Source organism: Macrotis lagotis, chromosome X (assembly GCF_037893015.1).
Source record: "Macrotis lagotis isolate mMagLag1 chromosome X, bilby.v1.9.chrom.fasta, whole genome shotgun sequence".
Lineage (NCBI taxonomy): Eukaryota > Metazoa > Chordata > Mammalia > Peramelemorphia > Peramelidae > Macrotis > Macrotis lagotis.
Window position 1 is genome coordinate 96,040,521 of NC_133666.1, and position 27,488 is coordinate 96,068,008.

Consider the following 27,488-nt stretch of genomic DNA (forward strand, 5'->3'; position numbering starts at 1 on the left):
ATGTATGTGTGTCTGTCTGTCTGTATGTCTATGTGTGTCTCTTTTCTCCAATAGACTAGATTGTGAGTTCATTGAGGGAGGCACAATTTCACTTTTGTCTTGTATTAAGTTTATGGTCTGGCAAACAGCAGGTACTAAATAATTGTTATATTGATTGATAGAGACAAACAAGGGAACCATACCTCAAAAGAGATGATGAGAAATCAAGATACACATATTGGCTCTACTCTTGAGAAGGAGTTTCCCCTCTGAGGTTCAGAGAAGAAAAATAGGTCATTTCTGTCAATAGTTTTTAGCAGTTTGCCTGGTTACCTTTGTTCATCGCACTAAGTTAGAAAAGATAAAATATTCTTTCACTGAGATGGCTAAACATTTTCAACCTATCCAAAAGAAATAGGATTTCCTTTAATTTTCAATTTCCTTAATTAGAATGAATCAGCTTATAATCTTTTAATTCCTTGATTCTGAATTGGTGTCTTACATTTGAAGGGTGACAGAATCTATCCTTGAAGTAAAAATGATGACTTTTAAAAGTATTGACTTTTGTCTTTAATTTTGTATGAGTAAGAAGAATAAAGAGAAATTTTCTTCTTTCTTTTACTGCTGTATTGATCTCCTTAACCTTTCTTTCTCCAGCTTGTGCCTTCTAAATGCATTCCTTGAAATTTGAAATTGACCTTTGACACAACATCTTAATGATTTCAAATAAGAATAAGTAATTACTATGGCAGTTCCACCACCATGCTTGCGCATAGATCTTTTTTTATTTCAACTTATATCAGTAATAATTAGCATGGTACATTTCTTTTATTTAAAAAAATATTTTTCATTTTTTTCCCAATTACCTTTGTTTTTGCTGTTTTGAGTTCTAAATTATTTCCCACCCTCTCACTACCCCCCCATTAAAAAGGCAAGAAATTTGATAAAAGTCATACATCTGCTGTCATGTAAAACATATTTCCATTTAGTCCTGTGTGAAAGAAAGCACAAAGAAACAAAAACCAACAACAATAAAGTTTTAAAAAATATATTTTGTTCTGCATTCAAATTCCATCAGTTCTTTCTCTGGAGGTGGATAGAATTTTTCAACATAAGTCCTTCAGAATTGTGAAGGATCTTTGTATTGCTGAGACTTAAGTCATTCACAGTTGATCATTGTGTAATACTGTTAAATGTATACAGTGTTCTCCTGGTTTTGTTCATTTCATTTTGCATTAGTTAGTGAGTTTTTCTAGGTTTTTCTGAAAGCATCATCATTTCTTATAGCACAATAGTGTATAGCATTCATCACGGTATATTTCTATTGAGATACGAATCTTTAGAGCTTTAAAAAGTTGAAACAATTTAGATCATAGATTGAACAGCTTAGAAACTCTTTTCTTTGCTATAGTTTCCCTTAGAATGAACCATCTGAATTTCTTTATTTAAAATTGTTTAGTCAGTAGGCAGCATTGGCATATAGAGGATCAAGACCTGTTCTCTGAAAAAAGAAAGACTTGGGTTTAGTTACTACCTTTTGACACATGTTGACCATGTGACCCTGGGCAAGTTAACCTCTCAGTTAACCTGCAAAACTACACCTTACGACAAGAAATTGCAAAGCCAATGTACATTGGAGGGACTTTTACCAGGGAGTCTTTTTACACTTAAGACATGGATAAATAAGCAAAAATTGAAATTTGTGGTCATTAATAAAGCTTATAGCAAATGATGAGAGAAAATTTTACATTGCCTTTTGAATTATTCTTTAGAATTTCAGTTCAACTAGTAATATGAACTAGTTCAAAGCCTTCTCTCTCATTTTTGTACTATTTGTATTCTTTGGAAGCTTAAACAGATGTGTTTTGGAAAATAATCAATGGAAGGACATTGATTATATTAACCTTGTAGATCAATTGTCTTAAGCTTTGTTTTTGCTCTTTTTCAGCTTATACTATTGCTAAATATGGTATGTCTATGTGTGTACTTGGAATGGCAGAAGAATTTAAAGGAGAGATTGCTGTCAATGCTTTGTGGCCTAAAACAGGTGGGTTCAATTTTTTTTTTAGTTCAGTTTTTGGTCAATTCTGAGACGTTTCTTTTTCTCAATAATACTGTGGGGTCAGAAGGTTGGTTCACCTGTTAAGAAATGAAAATTATTTTCACTTTTGAATCTACTGCATTTTGTGGAGTAGATTTCTTACATCTGCTTCCTTTTTTATTTTTTACAGTATACTTATTTTGGGGTTTTTTTCTTTTTTGTTTTGGAGTGATTGTCCGTTTCACTTGAAACATAATATCACTTACACAGCACTAAGACAGCAAAATAAGACCAAATTCTAAAGATCTTAAAGCTTTTTATCCTTTCAAAAATATTTCCCTTGTTTTTTTTTTTTTACTTTCAGTTCTCTTTAGGTCCCTCCTTTATGAATAATTATTAGTCCTTAACCATATTTTATATTACCACTGGTAGCACCTTCTGATCTTCTAGAATGTGAGCTCCTTAAGACTGCTTTAAGAATTCATTTTTTCTTTGAACTTGTATCCCCAATTCCTAGCAAAGTGCCTGGTACATGGGAGGCACTGAATAAATATTCGATTGATTTTTCTTCATATGCCTCTATAGAAGTCTTTAAGACCCAAAGATCCATGTAAGGACCCAGCTATGACTGTATGCCTGCAAATATTTATCAAAGTTGGGGGGGAGCATACAGTTTAGAAATCGCAGATTTCTCAAATCAGAGTGTGGAAGAAAAAGAAACAGACAAACCATTCTTAAAATTTATTATCTCCTTATATCTAGTGACACTGTGATATAACGAAAAGAGTGCTCAGTATGAGCTGGGCTAGAATCTCCTCATTAACACTTTTTTTTTTGGCTTTTGAAAAGCAGTGGGGTTAAGGGACTTGCCCAAATTCACACAACTAAAGTAAGTATTAAGTGTCTGAGGCCGAATTTGAACTCAGGTCCTCCTGACTCCAGGACCAGTGCTTATCTGCTGCACCACCTAGCCTTCCCTCTTTTCATTGATATTTAACATCTGTATAGCCAAGTGCAGGTCATTTGACTTCTAGAGATTTGGTTTCTTCAACTATAAGATGAGCATAGTAAATGTCATACCTACTTTTTTGGATTGCATTGAAGCTCAGATTTGATATTTGTAAAATGTTTTGCATACCATCAAAGGCTTTATAGATATTAGCACTTATTTTTATTAAGGTGAGCGACCTGGCATTAATGACTAAAAATAAACCTCAGAGTTGTCTTTTTTCATATTGTACTTATGTGACCCAGGCAAGACATGTAACCTCACAGTGCCTCAAATGGCTCTCTGAATCTTAAGAATCTTCAGGACAGGCTGTGATCTTCATTAGTAGAGAATGAGCCCATGAAATAATAAGCCTGGTCCCCAAAAAGAATTATTGATGAAAAAAGTGATAACCTCATGACACATAATAAATACTTTGCAAAATTGTAATATGCTATGTAACCTTTTTGGTTAGGCCAGGAAGCCCATCTATTTAGTAATATCTTAAAATGTTGACAGTGAATACCAAAATCTTGTTTAATTACCAGAGAAACAGATAATAGGAGCTACTATTTCAAATACTGAAAACTGAGTATTTGTATGTCCTGCTCTAAAAGATGTTTACTATATTATAATACAGGATTTTCATCTATAAATGAAAACCAATGTTAAAATCACTAATAACTTTAAATTGAAACTATAGTTTTATGAATTAACATATTTATACTTTGGAAATCTGCAGAACCTAAATGTTAGGTAAATTTAAAACTTTTCAAAGTTGAAAAGTAAGCAAGTAGAACAATTGTAAGATTAATGTGCAAATTAATGATCTTTGTTTTTTAATAAAACAATACTTGCAAAATATAAAAATAGATGTATACACATGTAAAGATAAGTTTACAGAGAAGACAGAAGTAGCTAATATCTACTGGATAATTAGGCATTCCTTTTTAATACTAAATAGTTGTAAGATGTAGTTATAATTGGTAATTATTACAGTTAGTTCATAATAAGTTATTTTATATAAATAAAGAATTGATTGAATTAGGAAAAGAAATGCAAGAAAGTTAATATCACTTTCTGCCTTGATTGGACATGGAAAAAAGAATGGTACTCACATAATTTATAAACATTATCAAATCGTTTATATATTTATAGTCTATGGGTTAGCATGTATTGTAAAAATACAATCTCTGGGGGCAGCTAGGTGGCACAGTGGATAAAGCACCGGCCCTGGAGTCAGGAGTACCTGGGTTCAAATCTGGTCTCAGACACTTAATAATTACCTAGCCGTGTGGCCTTGGGCAAGCCACTTAACCCCATTGCTTTGCAAAAACCTTAAAAAAAAATACAATCTCCTGTGTTCACACCTGTTATAGTAGTACTGTTCCTGCTTCTCATTTACCTCCTTCCCCCTACCCCAAAAGTGTGAAGTCACACAAATAAAAATCTTGTCTCCCAAAAGCATGTTCTTTTATTCTAGGCCTTTGTTTCATTGACAAAGTAGCTTGAGTAGCTAGATTTCAAACCCTCCAGAATTTCAGAGTTTAGGGATCAGCTAAGTGAAACTGGACGTTTAATCTTTTTAAGGCTCAATTTTCTCTTTTGGAAAGGAGGCCCTCTAGCTGAAAATGATTTCTGCTTCTTAAATTATCTCTGAGCACTTTATTTGAACCGCTCTTTAACCCCCATATTTTCTGTTTATATCATAACTTATTTTCATATTCTATTCTTCCTCCCTTTCTCTTCAGTAGAATGTAATCTCCTTGAGGTCAGGGTGTGGTTTTCAAAAAAAAAACCTTTTAAAAACTAAATCTTTATTAAAAAAAATAAATTTTTGTATCCACAATGTGTTTTAGAGAGAGCAGGTACTGAATGAATGTTTGATTTGGAATTGCAAGTATAATACTAAGTTAAAATTATATCTGAGGGCTCTGTACATTTCTTTTTTTTTATTAAAGATATTATTTGAGTTTTACAATTTTCTCCCAATCTTGCTTCGCTACCCCCACCCCCACCCCACAGATAGCACTCCGTCAGTCTTTACTTTGTTTCCATGTTGTACCTTGATCCAAATTGGGTGTGATGGGAGAGAAATCATCCTTAAAGAGAACAGAATTCTCAGAGGTAACCAGATCAGACAATAAGATATGTTTTTTTTTTTTCCAAATTAAAGGGAATAGTTCTTGTACTTCGTTCAAACTCCACAGCTCCTTATCTGGATACAGATGGTACTCTCCTTTGCAGACAGCCCAAACTTGTTCCCAGTTGTTGCACTGATGGAATGAGCAAGTCCTTCAAGGTTGAACATCACTCCCATGTTGCTGTTAGGGTGTACAGTGTTTTTGTGGTTCTGCTCATCTCACTCAGCATCAGTTCATGCAAATCCCTCCAGGTTTCCCTGAAATCCCATCCCTCCTGGTTTCTAATAGAACAATAGTGTTCCATGACATACATATACCACAGTTTGCTAAACCATTCCCCAATTGAAGGACATTTACTGGATTTCCAATTCTTTGCCACCACAAACAGGGCTGCTATAAATATTTTTGTACAAGTAATGTTTTTACCCTTTTTCCTCATCTCTTCAGGGTATAGACCCAGTAGTGGTATTGCTGGGTCAAAGGGTATGCACATTTTTGTTGCCCTTTGGGCATAGTTCCAAATAGCTCTCCAGAAGAGTTGGATGAGTTCACAGCTTCACCAACAGTGTAATAGTGTCCCAGATTTCCCACATCCCTTCCAACAAAGATCATTATCCTTCCTGGTCATACTGGCCAATCTGAGAGGTGTGAGGTGGTACCTCAGAGAAGCTTTAATTTGCATTTCTCTAATAATTAATGATTTAGAGCATTTTTTCATATGGCTATGGGTTGCTTTGATCTCCTCATCTGTAAATTGCCTTTGCATATCCTTTGACCATTTGTCAATTGGGGAATGGCTTTTTGTTTTAAAAATGACTCAGTTCTCTGTATATTTCAGAAATGAGTCCTTTGTCAGAATCATTAATTGTAAAGATTGTTTCCCAATTTACTACTTTTCTTTTGATCTTGATTACATTGGTTTTATCTGTGCAAAAGCTTTTTAATTTAATGTAATTGAAATCATCTAATTGGTTTTTAGTGATGTTCTCCAACTCTTCCTTAGTCATTAACTGTTCCCCTTTCCATAGATCTGACAGGTAGACTAGTACTTGATTTTCTAATTTGCTTATAGTATTGTTTTTTATGTCTATGTCCTGTAACCATTTGGATCTTATCTTGGTAAAAGGTGTGAGGTGTTGGTCTAATCTAAGTTTCTTCCATACTAACTTCCAATTGTCCCAGCAGTTTTTATCAAAGAGGGAGTTTTTATCCCAATGTCTGGACTCTTTGGTTTTATCAAACAGCAGATTACTATAATCATCTCCTGCTTTTACACCTAGTCTATTCCACTGGTCCACCACTCTATTTCTTAGCCAATACCAAACAGTTTTGATGACTGATGCTTTATAATATAATTTTAGATCAGGTAGGGCTAAGCCACCTTCTTTTGCACTTTTTTCCATTAAACTCCTGGCAATTCTTGACTTTTTATTTCTCCATATGAATTTACTCACAATTTTTTCTAGCTCGTTAAAGTAATTTTTTGGAATTTTGATTGGTAGGGCACTAAACAGATAGGTTAGTTTTGGTAGAATTGTCATTTTTATTATATTAGCTCTACCTATCCATGAGCAGTTGATATTTGCCCAGTTATTTAAATCTGATTTAATTTGTGTGAGAAGTGTTTTATAATTGTTTTCAAAAAGATTCAGAGTCTGTCTTGGCAAATAGACTCCCAAATATTTTACACTGTCTGAGGTTACTTTGAATGGGATTTCTCTTTCTAGCTCTTCCTGCTGTTTCTTGCTAGTCATATATAGGAAAGTTGAGGATTTATGGGAGTTTATTTTATAACCTGCAACTTTGCTAAAATTGCTAATTGTTTCCAGTAGTTTTTTAGATGATTTCTTGGGATTCTCTAGGTAGACCATCATGTCATCTGCGAAGAGTGAGAGTTTTGTCTCTTCCTTCCCAATTCTAATTCCTTCAATTTCTTTTTCTTCTCTAATTGCTGATGCTAACATTTCTAATACAATATTGAATAGTAGTGGTGATAATGGGCACCCTTGTTTCACCCCTGATCTTATTGGGAATGCCTCTAGCCTCTCCCCATTGAATATAATGCTTGTTGATGGTTTCAGATAGATACTGCTAATTATTTTAAGCAATAGTCCATTTATTCCTACACTCTCTAGTGTTTTTAATAGGAATGGATGCTGTATTTTGTCAAAAGCTTTTGCAGCATCTATTGATATGATCATATGATTTCTGATAGGTTTGTTATTGATATAATTGAGTATACTAAGAGTTTTCCTAATATTGAACCAACCCTGCATTCCTGGAATAAATCCTACTTGATCATAATGTATTATCCTAGTGATGACTTCTTGTAGTTGTTTTGCTAAGATTTTATTTAGGATTTTTGTGTCTATATTCATCAGGGAAATAGGTCTATAATTTTCATTCTCTGTTTTAACTCTTCCTGGTTTAGGTAACAGTACCATATTGGTTTCATAGAAAGAGTTAGGCAGAGTTCCATCTTTCCCTATTTTTCCAAAGAGTTTATATAGGATTGGAACCAATTGTTCCTTAAATATTTGGTAGAATTCACTTGTGAATCCATCAGGCCCTGGAGATTTTTTTTTAGGGAGTTCAATAATGGCTTGTTGAATTTCTTTTTCTAAGATAGGGTTGTTTAGGTCCTGGGCAACTTCTTCCCCTCTTTTACCATAGGTTTTCTGTACCTCTTAGTACAATGAGATTTGTCCCATTCAGTCCCCTCCCTCCTCCTGTCTTTTTCCTGTCCCCCTTTTTAGGGAGGTAGTGTATTTTTTTAGATCATTCTATCTAGGTTATAGAAAATTCTGAGTGTCTGTCCCTTCTAGTTCAGTATATTCTATTGGATAGAGTCAAAATTACTGAGAGTTGTTAGAGTCTTTCTCCCAAGTGGGGTTAAAGCCAGTTACATCCCATTAGATAGCAGTCTCATGAATAGGTCATAGATGTCCATCATTTCTGGCTAGGTGTATTCTCTCTGTTAGAGTTACATTCAGCATTTATGAGAGTCTCTTCCCCCCCCCCCCCCCCCATGCTGGAATATAGCCAGTTTGAACTTACTGGATTGCATTTTTTTCCTTTTACCGCCCCCCCCCTTTTTTTTTTTACCTTTTCATGTGTCTCTTGAACCTCCTGTTTGATATCCAAATTTTGTTTTTAGCTCTGATCTTTTCATCAGAAATTTTTGGAACTCTTCCATTTCGTTAAATGTCCATCTTTTTCCCTGGAAGAGAAGGCTCAGCTTTGCAGGAAAGTAGATTCTTGGCTGCATTCCAAGCTCCCGTGCTCTTCGAAATATCTCCTTCCAGGCCCTTCGATCCCTTAAAGTTGATGCAGCCAGGTCCTACGTGATCCTTACTGTGGCTCCTTGATATTTAAATTGTTTCTTTCTGGCTGCTTGCAGGATTTTCTCTTATCTGCTAGTTCTGCAGTTTGGCCACAACATTTCTTGGTGTTTTCATTTTAGGATCTTTTTCTGGTGGGGATCGATGTACTCTTTCAATAACTACTTTGCCCTCCGATTCCATGATGTCAGGGCAGTTTTCCATCAGTAGATCCTGTAATATTAAGTCCAGGCTTTTTTTCTCTTCAATGTTTTCAGGAAGTCCTATAATTTTCAGGTTGCCCCTCCTCTATCTATTCTTGAGGTCAGTGGTTTTGTTGATGAGGTATTTTACATTTTCTTCTATTTTTTCTATTTTTTGATTTTGTTTAACTGACTCTTGCTGTCTCATGGAGTCATTAGTTTCTGTAGACTCCATTCTTTTTTTGGGGGAGGAGTTTTCTTCATTAACCTTTTGCAACTCCTTTTCCAATTGGTCAATTCTACTTTTGAAAGAACTTTCCATTTGACCAATTGTGGTTTTGAGAGAATTAATTTCTTTTTGCATTTGCTCATTTGAGGATCTGAGAGATTTATTCTCCTTTTGTGTTTGTCCAATTGTACTTTCTAAGCTTTTTTTTTCTTGTTGCAAGGTATTAATTGTCTCTCCCAAATTTTGAAGCTCCTTCCTTATTTCTTCAAGGAAGTCTTTCTGTGCTGGAGACCAGATTGTATTCTCCTCAGAGGTTCCAGGTCTCTCTGAGTTAGGGTCTTTCCCTTCCAGGAATTTTTCTATGGATCCACCTTTCTGCTGACCCTTCTTCATTATGCTAATACCTTGAGTTGGGGGGGGGGCTGGTTCACCTGGGCTTGGGTTCTCTAAAGGCTTTGCTGGGTGCAGTTTCTCTGGCTGGCCAGTAGGAGGTGCTGGTTGCCCTCTCTGGGGTGTCTGTGACCTTGGCTGCCAGGCCTTCTCCCTTTGCCTGAGGGCAGGGGTTTGAACTATTGAATTCTTTTCCCTTCAATCAATGGTGTGCTCTACCCTGGCCTGAGGTGATTCCTCACCTGGGCTGGTTCTTTTGCTCACACACCTGGGCCTGAGGCAGAAGTAGTTTGCATTTGTTTGGGAGGAGGCCTCAGTGCAATGGAGGCATGGGCTCAGAGTTTCTCAGACCTGAGGAGCCCAGGGATGGTGTCCGCAGCTGTCCTGCACCAGACCTCTCCTCATGGCCCCTTCCCCAAGCTCCAGGGGGACAGCCCCAACACCAGCGCCTCTCTTTCCCCGCGGACCCAAGCCCCAGTTGGCCAGCCCCACAGCTGATCCAGCAGGTTCAGCTCTCAGGCCCTCGGACTCCTGGTTCCAATTCAGCTGTCAATCTGGCCGATCCCGGGCTGATCTTCCCTCAGACCTGCTGGTACTCAGCCAAGGCTGCTGCGGGAGACAAATCCTGAGGTAGATTTTCCTCTCCTGGCTTTTCTTTCTGGGTTTCCTGGTTCGGAATTCTTTTAAGAGGTTTGTTTCATGTGATAGATGGGGAAGAGATCAGGAGACTTTAGAACTGTGCCTGTCTTCTCTCCGCCATCTTGGCCGGAAGTCCAGGTAGAATTTCTTAAAATGATTTTGGAACTCACTTGTGGAATTTAAAATTACTTTCTCCAAGGTCACCAGCATTCTCTTCCTTTTCTTAGATCTCACAATTCTTGCCATCTCAGTAACATTTAAAACTTGTTTTCTACACCATGCCAGATACTAAATTTCTTCCTGTGTTTTTATGACATTTCCTTTCTCCTGGTGTTGTTCTGTGTCTCTGCTCATCTGATCCTTCCCAGTCTCTTGTAGGATCATCATTTTCCCTCTGTCTTGTGTGCTCCTCTGTTTCTTTATTGTTTTACTGATCTCTTCAGTTCCAGTTTAACCATTACTTCTATACAGATGATCCCGGATCATCCTTCTCCTGACCTTCAGCTCCCTGGCAGTATCTCTCCTGATACACGATGATTTATACAATTGGAAATGGAGATCTAGAAGGGACTTTAGAAATCACAGATTAAAACTTCTCATTTTTACAAATGAGAAAAGTGAGACTCATAGGGGGAATTGAATTGCCCTAAGTCCCATAGGGTGGGTAAGGAGACAAAGCTAGGATCCAATTCCAGATTCTCTGACTCCAAATTCAGTGTGTGTGTGTTTCTTCTGCTTTTAGCTTTTCTCTTTGTCAGTATCCTATTAGTCAGTTATTCACTCACAGTGTCATATCCAATTAGTTGCCAAATCTTGTTGATTTTTGTCTTTACAACACCCAGTACATCCATCCTCCATCCCTCTACTTATTCATCCTAACCTGGTTCAAACTCTTATGGTCACCTCTCAACGTGGAATTTTATAGTAACCACCTACTGGATCTCCCTGAATGTGGTCTCACCCTTTTCCACTCCCATTCTCTATGAGCTACCAAAATATTTTTTTTAATAAAAGCAAAATGATATTTTTAAAGTACATGGTGTCCATGTCACTCATTCAGGATTCTTGGGTGGTTCTTTATTGCCTATGATTTAAAGTATAATGTTATTTACAATTTAAAACCCTTTCCAGACATTACAGCCTCTTTGCAACTTGATTGCATATAACTTATTTCCATATTCTCTGCTCTAGTTAGATTGGTTAGCTTGCTCTTTCTTATACCCAACACTCCACCTCCTGTCTCCAGACCTTGTTCTCCTTGCCAAGAATGCTCTTCTTTACCTCAACCTCTCAGAACCTCTAGCTCTAAGGCTTAGTTCAAGTACCAGCTACTATCAGCTGTTAGTTGTTAATATCCCTTTACATACACCCTGAAATTACTGTTTATTTTCCATATGTTTTATTTACTTTTCTTTGAATATGTTGTATTCCCTCTGATAGAGTGAACTACTACTTGAGAGCTGAAATGATATTTTTGTCTGTGTCTCCAGTCCCTAGTACAGTGCATAGCATATATACTTAAAAATGAATGCTTATTGAATGAATGAATACAGGAATTAAATTACCTTCAGAACCTTACATTCTTTCAAACCAAGTCAGGTGAGAAAGGAAGGTGGAGGAGGAGCAGAGCCAAGATGGCGTGTGAAGGCAGCATTTCGTGGGAACACCAACCCCCCAAACTCCAAAAAAAACCCCAAACAAATAAGGGCTCTGGCCAAAATTTAGAGGGGCAGAACCCACAGAAAGACTGAGTGATACATTTTCCCAATCCAAGATAACTTAGAAGTTCTACGGGAAAGGTGTATTTCACCAGGACTGGGGGTTGGGAAAAAAGCCATGGCTAAGGGCGGCCTAGCCCAGAGATCACTGGCAACAGCTTGAAGGGGCAGGGAGAGAACTCTGCTCCACCAGAATGAGTGTGGAGTGAGGAGCACCCCGCAGAATCTGCAGCAAGACTCAGGAGAAAGCAGCCTGCACCCCCAGAGACAGTAAGGGAAGTCTGCAGAGATTTCTCTGCTCTCCCTCAGGGTAGGACTCTGCTGTTTGCCTACACTCAGACCCAGGTTGCAGTTTGGGCTTCCATACTAAGATAGCTGGATCCCTCCTTATGGCCCCAGGACAGAGGGAAGTGGGGGGGCATCTACATATCAAAGCACAGGCAAGAGAGCATAAGACCTTGGAGGAATAAAGGTCCCTGTGGGATGGCCCCCCTAAAGCCTTCGAAGTGATGTAAGTTAGTCTTGGATTGAGGAAATGAATAAACAACAGAAAAAGAAGAATCTGACCATAATTACTTTAGTCTCATGGAAGATCAAAACACATACTCAGATGATGACAAAATCAAAGCTTTCATATCCAAAACCTCCAAGAAAAATAGAAAATGGACTCAGACTATGGATGAGCTCAAAAAAGATTTTTGAAAAGCAATTAAGGGAGGTGGAGGAAAAATTGGGAGGAGAAATGAGAGCAATGTAGAAAAATCATGAAAACCAAATCAAAAGCTTGGTGAAAGATATACAAAAAAATACTGAAGAAAATAATATGTTAAAAACCAGTTTAGGCCTAATAGAAAAAAGCAAAACAAAAGGCAAATAAGGAGAAGAATGCCGTAAAAAGCAGAATTGGCCAGCTGGAAAAGGAGATAAAAAAGCTCTCTGAAGAAAAAATAACTCCTTTCAAATGCAGAATGGAACTAAAGGAAGCAGATGACTTTGCAAGAAAGCAGGCAGAAATAAAACTGCCCCAAAAAGCCAAAAATTAGAAGAAAATGTGAAATATTTCATTGGAAAAAAAACAACTGACCTTGAAAACAGATCCAGAAGAAATAATTTAAAAATTATTGGACCATCTGAAAACCATGATCAGAAGAAGAGCCTAGCCTTCATTTTTCAGGAAATAATACAGCAAAATTGACCTGAGATCCTAGAAGCTGAGGGTAAAATAGAAATTGAGAGAATTAAACCAGTCACCCCCTGAAAGAGATCCCAAAAAACAGACTTCCAGGAATATTTTAGCCAAATTCCAAAAACTCCCAAATCAAAGAGAAAATTCTAAATGCTGCCAGAAACAAACAATTCAACTACCAAGGCTCCATAGTCAGGCTTACACAGGATCTGGCAGCATCTACATTAAGGGCTCGTAGGGATTGGAATATGACATTCTGGAAGGCAAAAGATCTTGGTTTACAGCTGAGAATCGACTGCCCAGCAAAACCAAACATCCTTTTTCAGGGGAAGAGATGGACTTTCAATGAAACAGGGGACTTTCATATTGAGACAACCAGAGCTGAACAAAAAGTTTGATCTCCACATACAGGACTCTGGTGAACCATAGAGGGAGTGGAAGAGAGGAACTAACTATGAGGAACTTGATGATGTGGAACTGTTTATATTCCTGCAGAGGAAGAAGATATTGATTACTCATATGAACTTTCTCATTTATAAGAGCTGTTAGAAGGAACATATATAGACAGGATATAGGAAGGAGTGGAACATAATGATATGATGTAGTAAAGGGATGGAGTCAATGGGCGATGGGGGAATGTACTGGGAGGAAGGAAAAGGAGATGAAGAAGAAGCTGAGAGATGTCACACAAGAGTCAAGAAAAAGCTTTTTCAATGGAGTGGGGAGGGGAAGGCAAGGGGGACTGAATGAGCCTTCATTCTCATCAGAAATGCCTCAGGGAGGAAGTGTCTTGCCCTGGAGAAGGATGGGAGAAAAGAGACGGGATGAGGGGGAAGGGGGGGGAGGGAAGGGGGGGGATAGGTGATAGAAGAGAGGGAAGATCGAGGAAGAGGGTATTTAGATTCAACACACTTTTGGACAGAGCCAGGATAAAAGGAGAGAGAGAATAGAATAAGAGTGGGGAGGAATAGAGTGGAGGTATAGCTAGTAATAGCAACTATGGAGAAAATATTGAAGCAACTTCTCTGGTGACCTTACACATATATCACAGTTTATTAAGCCATTTCCCAATTGACTGGACATTCACTCAATTTCCAATTCTTTGCCACCACAAACAGGACTGCTGTGAATATTTTTGTACAAGTGATGTTTTTACCCTTTATCATCTCTTCAGGATATAGACCCTGTAGTGGTATTACTGGATCAAAGGTATGCACATTTTTGTTGCCCTTTGGGTGTAATTCCAAGTTGCTCTCCAGAAAGGTTGGATGAGTTCACAGAGGAACTTGAAGTTTTTCAAGTGAAGCAAGGACTTTTGGTCTTCTCCATCTCTAAGAATACAAAATTAAGCAGAAAAATACAAATGAGACTGCAGAATTAACAGTTTTTCTTTAACCAGAACTCAGATAACTTTGATAAATTCACTACGTTCACTATCATTTCCCAACAGCTGGAGAGAAGGTGAAAGAGTTGCTTTGCCTCATATTTGAAATTGTGAGCCTAGTACCCACAAAAGTGAATTTAGGAAATAGGAACCCCATTAGGGACTCCTAAAGAGTTATGGGAGTATGAAGACTAAACCAATCTAAGTTCTTTAAGACTACATTTCTTTAGGCAGAATGCCCCCTAGTCAATCACCATATGGTGTCCCAAGTGGAGATCCATCCAGTATGATGTGCAACAACCTGTTATCAAGGACTGCAGAGATCATATGACTCAGAATAATGTGTTAGCTACCATTTTTTAAGACTGAATTTTCTTACTTGCTCCTGTTTGTTGATCTATTGTTGTGATTTATCCATGGAAATAAAGTCAAGTTTTCCTTTAGATTGACAAAGGGCATATTGCAACTGGATCTATAAGCTGTGACAGAAATGACCAAAATAGCTATCCAAACTCATTTCTTTATAGTTATTCTTTAGAAGGTCTCAAGCTTTAAGTTGATGACTCGTAAGTTCATTGGCTTTTATCACAAACTCTTTATTATTTTCTATCCAACAGTACGTACACAATTGTTGGTGTGTGGTTTTAATGAGCATTTTTGCTGAGAGCCAGTTTTGTAACTAGTTTAACTTATTGCCTAGCTGTGCTTCAAAATCTTCTGTGGAAGACTTCTCTCATATCTCATTTGATATTGATTATACACCAGTGTCATTTTTGTGAAATAATGTCTTTTCCAGATAACATTTTAAAAGTAATAAGCTTGACAATATCCTTTTTGGGGTGCTATTTTAAGAAATCTCTCAATAACATAGTAAAACACTCATAGAAGACTGCTGTACTTGATTAGGAGGAGGTGATGATGAATTATTGAACTTCACATTTTAGGATTTAAAAGATTCTTGATTTTATTGTACTTTTATTGCAGTCACCTGTTTTTGGACTTTTAAGAAGGAATTTTCTTTTTCTTAGTCTGGACTTTAAAAAAAAAGTATTTCCATATATATTGCAACCTCCAAAAAGAGGATTCTGTGAAGCCATGATCTCCATTTCACACCAACTGCTTTAAATTTTTTTATATATGTATCTATATATACATATACATATACATATACATATACATATACATATACATATACACACCCATACACACACAAATATAAAATGTACAACCTTCTTTTCTGGAAAATTTTTAAATGTTACAATGATCTTTTTTTGCCATTATTGCTAACTCCTGAGAAAAAAAGAACAGAAAGATAAATCTTTGTAACAATTAATTATAATCAAATAAAATTAATCTACATAGTAATCATGTCCAAAAGTATATGTCCTTGTACTTTATAGACACCATTTCTCTGTCAAGAGTTTGGTAATGTGATCGATTATAGGAACAGTGAAGACATTGTTGGTCTTTATTTTGGTCAGGGTTCTTAATTAAATCTTTCAAGAGTTTTTCTTTATCATATTTTGCCCTTATATAAATTGTTCTTCTGGTTCTGCTTATTATACCTAGGATATTCTGAAATTGTCTTTTTCCCTCTTTTCTCAAAGTTCAGTAATATTTAATTTCATTTATATACCACAATTTGTTCAGCTATTTCCCCCTCTTTAAAGAAGCAATTTAAGGTACCATTCTTAGATTCTAGTTCTTTTCTTTCTCCTTTTTCCCTCTCATTTTAATCTCTTCATGATCAGGAAAATTTTTAAGTTTGTAAATATTCCTCCCCGGTATTAAATTCCCTGTTTTTAAAATTCAATTTGAACTTTAAAAAAAATTTCCATGTACACAGAACAACATAAAAAAGAGAATTACTTATAAAACCATGAATTCACATTTCACAGTTAACTTTTTTGAAAAACTATTTACTAAGTCCTCCACATCATTTTCAAAGTTATTCTGATTTCTTTGCCTGCTTCTAAATTTTTTTTATCAGCTGTTCAGATTTTAGATTTTTTTCTCTTCCTCCCTATCCTATCCTTGAGATAGATATCATTAGAAAATGTGTATGTATTTATTTATACATCTAATTATCAGTTCTTTTTCTGAATACAGATATCATCTTCCTTCATTGGTCTTTTGTAGTTGATTTAATTATTTTTAATACTAAAAATAATTTCATCACTTAAAATTGTTCTTAAAACAATATTACTTTTGCCACATACAGTGTTCCCTTGGTTCTGGTCATTTTGGTCTTCATTATTTTATGCAAGTTTTTCCATGTTTTTCTAGAATCAACGAGCTTATCATCTCTTATAGCACAATAATATTCCATCACGAGCATGTTCCACAACTTGTTCAGTCATTCCTCAATTGACAGGCATCCCCACAATTTCTAGGTCTTTGCCACCACAAAGGGAGCTGTTGTAAATATTTTAGAACATCTAGGTTCTTTTCCTTTTTCTCTAATCATCTTAGAAAGCAGATGTAATAGTGATATTGCTAGGTCAAAGAGTATGAGTATAATTCCATATTGCTCCACAAAAGGTTATATTATTCACAGTTCTACCAACAGTAAATTAGTGTTCAACTTTTCCCACATCCCCCCCCAACATTTGTCATTTGACCCTTTTATCATTTTGGCTCATCTGATGGATGTAAAATTTATTTCAAGGTTGTTTAATTTGCATTTCTCTAATAATTTTTTCATATGACTAAATTGTTTTGATTTCTTCATTAGAAAGCTGCCTCTTCATATCCTTTGACCATTTATCATAGATTTGATAAAGTACTTTATATATTTTATATATGACACTTTTATGTGAGAAACTATAAAATTTTCCTTCAATTTTTAACTTTCCTTCTGATCTAGACTATATTGATTTTATTTGTACAAAACATTTTTAATTTAATATAATTGAAATTATCCATTTTACCAGTCACCATGCTCTCCCTCTTGTCTATTCATAAACTTTTTATCCTATCACAAGTCTGATAGATATTAAGTTTCATGTTCTAATTTTCTAATGGTCATTATCCATTTTGACTTTCTCTTGGGTAAATGATGTAAGACATTGAGCTGTGCCTAATTTCTGTCAGACTACTTTCCAACTTTCCCAATAATATTCACCAAATTATACCCCAAACTTGTCTTTATACTTACAAAAATAATTAATTGTTTGCTGCAATTTATTGTAAGTCTAATCTGTTCCTTTAATCTAACTTTCTGTTTCTTAGCCAGTATCAGGTAGTTTTGATAATTATTGCCTTATAATATAGTTTGAGATGTGGTACTGCTAAACAAAACCTTCCTTTTCATTTTTTCCTATTAATTCCTTTGATATTCTTAACGTTTTGTTCTTTCAAATGAATTTTATTATTTTTTCTCAGTAAATTAATTTTTGGCAATTTAATTGGTTTAAGTAAAATTGTTTTTTATTATATCTATTATGAATCCTATAGTATTTCTTCAATTATTTAAATCTGATTTTATGTGTATAAAATTTTTTTTAATAATTCATTTAATTCCTGGATTGTTTGGGCAGGTTTATGCCCAGGTATTTTATACTATCTATAGTTATTTTATTTCATCTTCATTTATTGAAATTTTGTTTAATTTTTCCAATTACATGCAAATATAGTTTTTTCATTTTTTCTTTTTTGTTTTTGCAAGGCAGTGGGGTTAAATGACCTGCCCAAGTTCATACAGCTAGGTAATTATTAACTGTCTGAGGCTAGATTTGAACTCAGGTCCTCCTGACTCCAGAATCATTACCCTATCTACTGTACCACCTAGCTGCCCTGCAAAGGTAGTTTTTAATATTCATCCATTTGCAAATTTATGAGTTCCACATTTTTTTACCACCCTCTTTTCCCTCCCTTCACATGGCAGTGAACAAACTGGTAAAAGCTGTACATGTACAATTGTGTTTAACATAATTCCATATTAGTCATGTTGTGAAATAAAAACTAGAATTAAGGCGGGGTGGGGGGAAACTATGAGAAAGAAAGGAAAACTATTAATAGTTTTTTTTTTTAAGTGAACATTAGAGGGGCAGCTAGGTGGCGCAGTAGATAGAGCACCAGCCCTGGAGTCAGGAGTACCTGAGTTCAATTGTGGCTTCAGACACTTAATAATTACCTAGCTGTGTATTGCCTTGCAAAAACCTAAAATAAACAAACAAACAAACAAACAAACAAATGAAGTGAACATTAGAATACTTTCCTCAGCATTTAGTATCCATAGTTTGTTTTCTGGATCTGGATAGTATTTTTCTTAACACAATTATCCTTTATCACTGAACTCTGTTGAGAGGGGTTGCATCCATCGTAGTTGATCATCTCACAGTCTTGTTAATGCACACAGTGTTCTCTTGATTCTGCTTGCTTCACTCATCATCAGTTTATGCAAGATTTTTCATTCTTTAAAGTCCAATCGCTCATGATTTCTTACAGAATGATAATATTCCACAGCATTCATATATCATAACTTGTTCAGCCATTCCTTAATTGTTGGGTATTCCCTCAATTTCCAGTCTACTAAAAGAGCTGCTATAATTATTTTTGAACATATCTACAATTATTTTAAATGGGGTATCTCTTAACTATATCTTCTTGCAGAGTTTTGTTGGTAATATATAGGAATGCTAATGATTTAGGTATTTTTTATAACTGGCTACTTTGTTAAAATTATCATTCAGCTAACTTTTTAGTTGTGTCTTTTAAGATTTTCCAAGTATATATTAATATCATCTGCAAAAAGAAATTTATTACCTCACTGCTCATTCTGATTTCTTTTCTTATTGCTATCGCTAGGTTTCCAATACAATATTGAATAATATTGATGGTGATGGGTATTCTATTGTTTCCCTCCTGATCTTACTGGGAAAGTTTCCAGTTTATCCCCATTACAAATAATGCTTGCTGATGGTTTTAGGCAAATGTTTCTTAACAATTTAGGGGAAAAAATTTATCTATAGCTAATACTTTCAAGTGTTTTTAATATGAATGTTCTTTATCAAAAAGTTTTTTCAGCATTTATTGATAAAATCATGATTTTTTTACTTTTATTAATAATATTATGTTAATAGTTTTTTCTTAGTTAAACTAACCCCTCATTCCTGGTATAAATCTGTCTTCATCATAATGTACAATCTTTTTAGTATTATTGTAATCTAGCTAGTACTTTATTTAGAATTTTTGCATCCAAATTTATTAATGAAATTTATTTATAATTTTCCTGGTTTAGATGTCAATACTCAATTTGTCTCAAGAGGAGTTTGGCAAGACTTTTTCTTTGCCTAGTATTCAAAAAAATTTAATGTTGAGAATAGTTGGTCTTTAAAAGTTTAATATAGATTCCCTCTTAACCTCCTTTCCCTTTCCTTACATGTTTCTGTGTCAAATTGTCAGATTCAGATAAGTGACATTCATCTGATGCCTGTTCCTTATCCCTTTCTCTTATCCATGTTCTCAAATACTCCAGTTATGAAAAATTTACAATTTTCACCCACCTCTTTCTATACTAGTCTGTTTTTTCTTTTACCAACCCTCCCTCCTTTTTTCATAAAACCCTAAGAACAGAACTAATCCATTCTAGAACTTCTCTTATTATTTAATTCCAGTATCCTCTGAATCTGAAGATTCATTTGTTTTTTTTCCTGCCTTTATCATATAGTTCCTTCCAGTTGCCTTGGATAAATTTACCTTCCTAGACTTCTCTTGACTCTGGTATTTGTCTTTTTATCAGAAATTTTTAAATCATCTCTTCCATTAAAATTCCCTTTTCTTCCTGAAGGATTATACTCAGTTTAGCTTGATAAGTTATTCTTAATTGTAAATATAGCTCTTTTGCCTTTTGGAATGTTACTTTTCAAGATTTCTTTTTTTAAAACAAGTTGCCATGTTTTGTTTGATCCTTAAACTTTCTTTTTGATTGTAATATTTTTTCTTTGACTTCTGTTCTGGCTTTGATATTCTTAGTACTTTTACTTTTGGGAGATTATCAGTAGATTCCTTCTATCTCTTCCTGTTGGTTCCAGTAAAGGCATATCTCAGAGATATTATGGTTTCAGTTCCAGACCACCATAGTAAAGCAAGTCACAATTTTTTTGGTTTCCTAGTGTATATAAAAGTTAAGTTTTCATTATACTGAAGTTTATTAAATGCAATAATATTATGTCTTTAAAATGTATATACCTTAGAAAAATGCTAACCATCATGTAATCTTTTTGTTGGCTTTTTGCCTCAAAGTTGATGAGTACTGACTGATTACAATGGTGGTTGTTGATGGCTGTGTCAATTTCTTAAAATAAGACAACAATGAAATTTTCTGCTTTGGTTAATTCTTCTTTCCCTAAAGTTTTCTTCCATAGTATGCAATGCTGTTTAATGGCAGTTTACCCATAGTAGAACTTCTTTCATAAATGAAGTCAGTCCTCTCAAACCCTACCACTGCTTTATCAACTAAGTTTATGTACTATTTTTCAATATTGTTTTGTTTCAGGGATTAGAGGCCTGAGCAGTGGGAGAAAGATGGGAAAAGGGCCAGTCAGTGGAGCAGTAGAACAGTGTTTTCCTTTAAGCTTGCTGTCATGTGGGCATAGTTTATGACTCCTCAAAACAATTAGAATAGTAACATCAAAGTTCACTAATCATAGATAATGAAAAAGTTTGAAATAGTATGAGAATTACCAAAATATGACACAGATACAACATGAGTACATGCTGTTGGAAAAATGACACTAATAGACTTGCCCAAAACAGGGTTGTCCCAATCCTTCAACTGGTAAAAAAAATAATGAAAACAAAAATGCACAGTATTTCCAAAGGTCAGTAAAGTAAAAGGTAATAAAAACAAAGTATATTTGTAGAACTGGGGAGTTTTCATTTGATTTCTTGAAATAGATTATCCTGACCTTTTAATAATATATGTATGCATGCATGCATGTGAATGTGTGTGTGTGTGTGTGTGTATACACACACACTCATACAAACACACATACACACCTGATATTAAGGAGTTCAAAGATTCTTAAATTGTCTCTTTGTCCTGGTTTTTCGAGTCAATTTTTTATTTATATCAAATTTTGTTTTTTTGTTTTTTTTGGGTTTCTTTGGTTTTTTTTCCAATCTTTTGATTTTTGTTCTAATGATTTTCATGGAATCATTAAATGATTTTTTTTTGGTCTGTTCAGGTTTCAAGGATTCTAATAGGTAAGACTTAATCACTTTTTCTTCTTAACTAAGTCTGTCATTGATGATTCTTCTGGTTCATTCTTTGAGAACTTTCTTTTTTTTTCCTTTCTTCATTCCATTTTATATATTCATGTAGTCTTCCTGGAAATTCAGTTTCTTTTTCTCTGAGTCTTTGCTTGTAATTCTTTTGCAGTTAAAGTTGCAGTAGTTTTTGATGCTGGTTAGGGTTTTCTTTGGTTTACTCTTGTCTTCAGCTTTACATCCTGAATTGGGACTCTGACCTGGACTATCCTTTTGGGTGGGATGGTCAGTCCTGCTAGGCTTTTCCTGGCTTTTCTATTTGTCCAGGTTCCCCTCCTTCCCTTTCATGGTTTTGAGGTTCAAAGTACTAGAATTTCAGGAACTTCTGTAGCATCTCAGTAGAGAGTGTTTGGGACTGTCCCAGGCTGAGTACTGAGGCACCAAGCTGCTGGCCTGCCACCTGCAACTTTCTGGGCCTTTTTCAGAAGAGCCTTCCACTCTGCTGCTGCCGCCATTCAAAAACAAGATTTTCCTAGTCGCATTTTGTTTTTAGCTGACTTTTTGTACAGTTTTGAGTTAGATGATGTCCCTGCAGATTATTGTTATATTTCTTGATCACTTTCAGTCTGAGTTTTGCTGAAGTAACAGTGTAAGCTAGGAGACCTACCTGATTCTTCTTCAGTCAGCCCTCTTGGCAGAAAGTACTCCTTTATACATAATCTTTCTAAGCTTTAATTCTTCTCCTATAAAAATAGATATAGTACTTACAGCACTTCTCCCAGAAATGTTGTGAGGATTCAGCACAATAGCATTTGAAAACCTTAAAGCATGATGTAAATGCTATATTTGTATCCATACAATACTAATTGAATAATTACCATAAAAGCAAAATTTGACATTGATCTCTTCTCTTTTCAGTGACAGTCCTGTATTTTTCTGTTCTTTCTTTCATATTTAGAATGAAACACACATACTAAAATGTCCTTTTCAATGAACTCTTCTAGGGAATATCTCTTAAGTTAATTTTTAAAATGGTACTAAAAAAAATCCTTTGGGTTTTATTTAGAATGGAGATCAGAATTGTATACTGAACTGAGAAGGAAGAGGGGTAGATAAGAAAGGTTCCATCTGAAGGCAGTGCAAAGTCTTATTTGTAAAATGTTTTGAAGGAAGTATACTTTTTTACTGTTCTAACTCCAAATTACTAAATTTAAAACATATCTTTCCCTGATGTCAGCCAATGATAAAATGCAAAAATATGAAATTATATTTTATCATCAACAATAAGTATCTCATGATTTTGTCTCTTTTTTTAAAGTGAAATTTACAATCAGATTGGGAGCATAGGTCAGCTCTTGCATTCTATTTGTGTGACTTGATTTTGTGGGATGTGTTTTTTTTTTTTCCTGCCCTGTAGCCATACATACTGCTGCTATGGATATGCTTGGAGGATCTGGTATTGAAAGCCAGTGCAGAAAAGCTGACATCATTGCCGATGCTGCATATTCCATATTCAGTAAACCAAAAAGTTTCACTGGCAACTTTATTATTGATGAAAATCTGTTAAAGGAAGAAGGAATTAAAAATTTTGATGTCTATGCAGTTAAACCAGGTAAAAGTTATATTAAGATAATGGAAATATCTGTAGTGCTTTAAAATAAGTCAGAATTATATTACATAGAATTTTAAAGTTGGAAGCGACCTTAGGGTAGTTATCTTGCCCAAAATAGTACTGAAGAGAAATCTCTGCTACAATATAAATAACAAATAATCATCCAACCTCTGTTTGAAGACCTCCAGTGAGGAGGAGACCATCATCTTCTAAGGGTAGCTCATTCCATTTTTGGAATAGCTCTGAATATTAGAAAGTTTTTTTCTGACAAGTTTAAATTTACCCCTTTGCAGCTATCATCAATTATTATTGTAGGTCTACCTCTGGATCCAAATAGAACAAATCCATTTCTTCTTTCACAGCCTTTAAGGCAAATACTGGAAGACAGTTGTCATGTCCTTCATTGTCCCTTCTCTAACTTAAATATCAGAATTCAAATTATCCAAAGAAAGCTATTTTTTCAAATTAGTCTCAGATTTTTGAGAGGTTTTTTTAGGAATATTATATTGGAAAATCTGCGTTTTCCAAACCATTTAGGTCTGTGTAACCTTTCTGAAAATCTCTCATATCTAGTATATTGTTGGGGAAGGACAGGACTGTTGTATCAATCAGAATGATGGTCTGCTACCTCATGTGATCTGCATAGCCCTGTGAAGACCTCTCTTGTTCTAAAAATTATTCCTGAGATGTGGGAGACACTGTTATATATATCAGGTGTTCAATAAATCTGTTCAGTCAATTAGATTTTAAGGTTTTTATAATCACTGGGAAATTTCCTATAAAATTTAGTAGTTGGTTGAGCAGTCAACACTCTATTAAATCTATTAAAGCACTTACTATATAACAGGCTCTATGCTAAATGCTGGATACTTCCAGGAGAAATTATGCCAAGCTTGATCCTCCAGGAATGGGACACAAGATCATTGTCTTCAAATTTTGTTAGATTATTTTCATTTATATACCTGTTTGGTTTTGGATTACCTTTTTTAGGCCACCCTTTATTACCTGATTTTTTTGTGGATGAGTATCCTGTATTGGTTACTAAGGAAATGGAAAAACAACAAGGTAAGATGATTGAATTTTCTATAGATTTGTAATGATAGGAATATATAAATGTAGTCTAAAATAAAATTGCCCTCAGAAAGTGACACCTGCTTCTGCTGTGAAAGCTCTTGATAAGTTTAAGTTTAGGATAAATAATTAGGATCCTTTAAACCCCACTCCCAGTCCCCCAGACAAAGAAGGGTTTTATTTTCCTCCTACCGGCTGCAGACAGAAAAAGCCAGAGACCCTTAATGTTATCCTTGCAGCCATTTAAAAAAACTGATTGGAAAAATTCCGTTCAATTCAACTCAACAAACATTTATTAAATGCCTACTTTGTGCTGAGCACTGTGCTAGGCTCTGGGGGAGATGCAAAGTTGAGATAAGATAAGGTTCCCTGCCTCTTGAAGCTTGCAGTCTAGTAGGAGGATATGACATGTCTGCAAATAAACATAATAGAAAACATATAAGTACATAAGGGAGGTACAAATATATAGTGCTCTTTATAGCCTCACAATTGTTTTTCTTCCTATTATTGCCTCTTTAAATCTTGCTTTATTTTCAAGAAGAATTGGATAACATCAGATTGTGTTGAAGCCTTGCTATAATACTGTTCTCACAGTCAATACCATGGGATGGGTTAGGTAAAGTAGCCTGATAATGAGGTTTAATGGTAATTTATTTTAAAAAGAAACCTAAATAGATCCTAGAGGGACCCCATTTTCCCCTGCTAAGTTCTTCTTTCTAGTGAAGAGTTATAACAAGTTTCCCTATATTAGTTTTTCCTGATTTCTTCCCTAGTTAGAACTTGGACATCTGGTATTCAGGAGGAGAAAGTTCTTTCAAGTAACCAGTTTCTGAGTAATCGTTCAGGTAATGATTGCTTTTGCCATCAGAAATTGTAGGGTATCCAGTGTACACAGAATTGAGAGGCAGCCTGGTGCAGTGGATATAGAGCAGGACTTGGAGTCAGCAAGAGCTGGGTTCAAATCCTGATTCAGGCACTTGTTGGCTCTATGACCTTAGGCAAAGCACTGAACCTCTCTGGACACCAGGGTTCTCATCTGTAACATGAAAGAGGGATTGAATTAGGTAGTCACTAAAGTCCCTTTCAGCTCTAAATTTGTGATCCTATGACTTAACCTTAACTGGAAATTTTCATAGCACCTACCTCATAGGGTTGTTATAAAACCCAAATGAGAGGTATAAGTGCTTCATAAACCTTGAAGAACTTAATAAATATCAGGTATAATTAGTAATTATTATTCTTTGAAATAGTTGCTATTCATACATTCAAGGCTGTGTTGATCTTACTGTTTTCCATCCTTCTACATGTTCTCCCACAACCTTTCAAAAACCTGCAAGAGCAGGTTTTGCTCTCTTCTCTGTTTTGAGAGACCAAGCTTGCTTTTCTGCCAGTGGGTAAATTTTATTTTTCTTTTTGGTCCACATCTGTAATTCATTACATCAATGTAGAGACCTCCCAGTATGGGATGGGGAACTCCTCTGCAACTTTTATTTTTGGAGAGTTGTCTGGAGCCAACTGAGAGGTTAAGTCACATAGCTAGTGTATAGCAGAAGCAGGGTTTGAACCCAGTTCTTCCAAGATTCCAGCCCTCTATCCACTAAGCTCTGCTGCTTCTTGGGGTGGGGTGGGAGTGGGTGGGGAAGCTATAGCTTATCTCAACTTTGCATCTCCCAGAACATAATTTGGCACTTAAATGTTGAGTTGAATTATCAAACTGAATTTAAGCATTTTGTTGTTTCCTCCAGTTGATAGGTGGTGGTGATATCATAGGGAACCTATTAAACAAAAGCATCTCAGAACTATTTCTAATCATTCTCTGAGTGACTGATGTCTTCAAATGGAACAATCTGGGGGTATGTAAAGTTATCAGATGTTATTTTATTAATCTTCTAGTGTCCATTAGATGGGCTAATTAATGCACTTTAGGTCACAGGTTTTGGTCAAATTGTAAACATAGGTTTGCATCATATGTACAATATTTGATAGGTACCTGTTAATTAATGCTTAATGTTTGGCTTTATATTGCTGAGATTTCAAGTGCATATATGACTACCTTGTCTTACAGATGCAACTCCACCAGCAAAAGATTGGAAACAATATCTACAACAACCAAAGTTAGCTTCTGGAGCCGTTGAAGAAACATTCAAAATTCTTAAGACAGCTCTCAATGAAGATGTTGTGAAAGCTACTCAGGCAGTTTATGTGTTTGAACTCTCTGGTAGGGATAAATTCTATTAACTTTTGTCTTGAATGCAATTTAGCGAATATTTATTGAATATCTAATATGCTAAGTTGGAAGAAAGTCAAGTACAGTAGTAGTCTCCCTGATAATTATGGTTGGATTGCTTGGTACTTTGAAACCCCACTTGTCATGACTTGATTTTTCAAAGGAATGCTTACTGCTTTAACCTATTTCTAAGCAAGGGAAATTAGGTATATAGAGTAAACTTCTGAATTACAAGCCAATTTGGGGGGACAGAAAAAGAAGTGACTTAGAGCCTTTTAAATAGGATATTATGTTGTTAAGTAGAAATAAGAAAAAGCCAATTCATGTGGTTATATTCTAAAATATTAAACTCTTGTATATTCTTCTTTTTAGTTCATTGTCAAGTTTGATGTAAACATCATTTTTATGACTTTATGTTGTGCATAGGTGAAGATGGTGGAACTTGGTACCTTGATCTTAAAAACAACAGTGGGAATGCTGGATCTGGACAGCCTAGTGAACCGGTAGATGTGGTTATGACCATGACCACTAGTGATTTTGTAAAAATGTTTTCAGGTAAGTAAGTTCCCATACAAGTTCATCTTATGTGTGATTTAAGCTAGTATGAATATAACTATTTTAAGGCATATGCAAAAATTCTTCTTTAGTAACCAAAGATAAGAACTTTTTAAATTTAGGGAGTTCCTATGTATCTTGAGCAACTCCTTACAATGCAAGAATAGTCGCTGAATCACTCCTGTAGTTCTCTGTGCTTGTACTTACTGCTGCCTTTACTAGAGCCATTTTCCTCACAGTACTGAACTTTATTGGTTAACACAGGAATGACTTGGAAATCAACTAACTTTCTGTCTTCCTAGTAAGCAAGTGTTCTGGGGAACAGTGCACTGAAGACAAAGAACTGTAGTCTTAAGAGTCCTTTTATTTGATTTCTTACTGATAATCAGGTGGAAATTACTTGTTTTCAACAGGAGCATGATCAACAGAAATTTGAGTTAAATCCACAGCTATTTATGGAGAAATAGGAATTTCTTGGAACATTAAGATATGGCTACTTCCATGATAAAGAACAACTCCAAACCAATTTGCCTTTGAAACTCCTGAACTGCTTCTGTTAATGTAGCTATTTATTTCTGAGACCAACAGAA

The 27,488-nt window shown here is 35.3% G+C and overlaps 1 protein-coding gene across 2 annotated transcripts in view; it reads left to right on the plus strand.

Moving 5' to 3' along the window:
• The window catches only part of HSDL2 (hydroxysteroid dehydrogenase like 2), a 50,914-nt gene that overhangs the window by 16,956 nt on the left and 6,470 nt on the right, over positions 1 to 27,488 (plus strand). Inside the window, exons 6-11 of one of the 2 annotated variants that reach the window (XM_074207359.1) lie at positions 1,928 to 2,026; positions 22,851 to 23,045; positions 24,036 to 24,110; positions 24,890 to 24,961; positions 26,182 to 26,334; positions 26,770 to 26,898. In XM_074207359.1, the coding sequence (XP_074063460.1) occupies positions 1,928 to 2,026; positions 22,851 to 23,045; positions 24,036 to 24,110; positions 24,890 to 24,961; positions 26,182 to 26,334; positions 26,770 to 26,898 (723 nt within the window). The remainder of the gene's footprint in view (positions 1 to 1,927; positions 2,027 to 22,850; positions 23,046 to 24,035; positions 24,111 to 24,889; positions 24,962 to 26,181; positions 26,335 to 26,769; positions 26,899 to 27,488) is intronic. The other variant, XM_074207360.1, reaches the window with a different exon arrangement.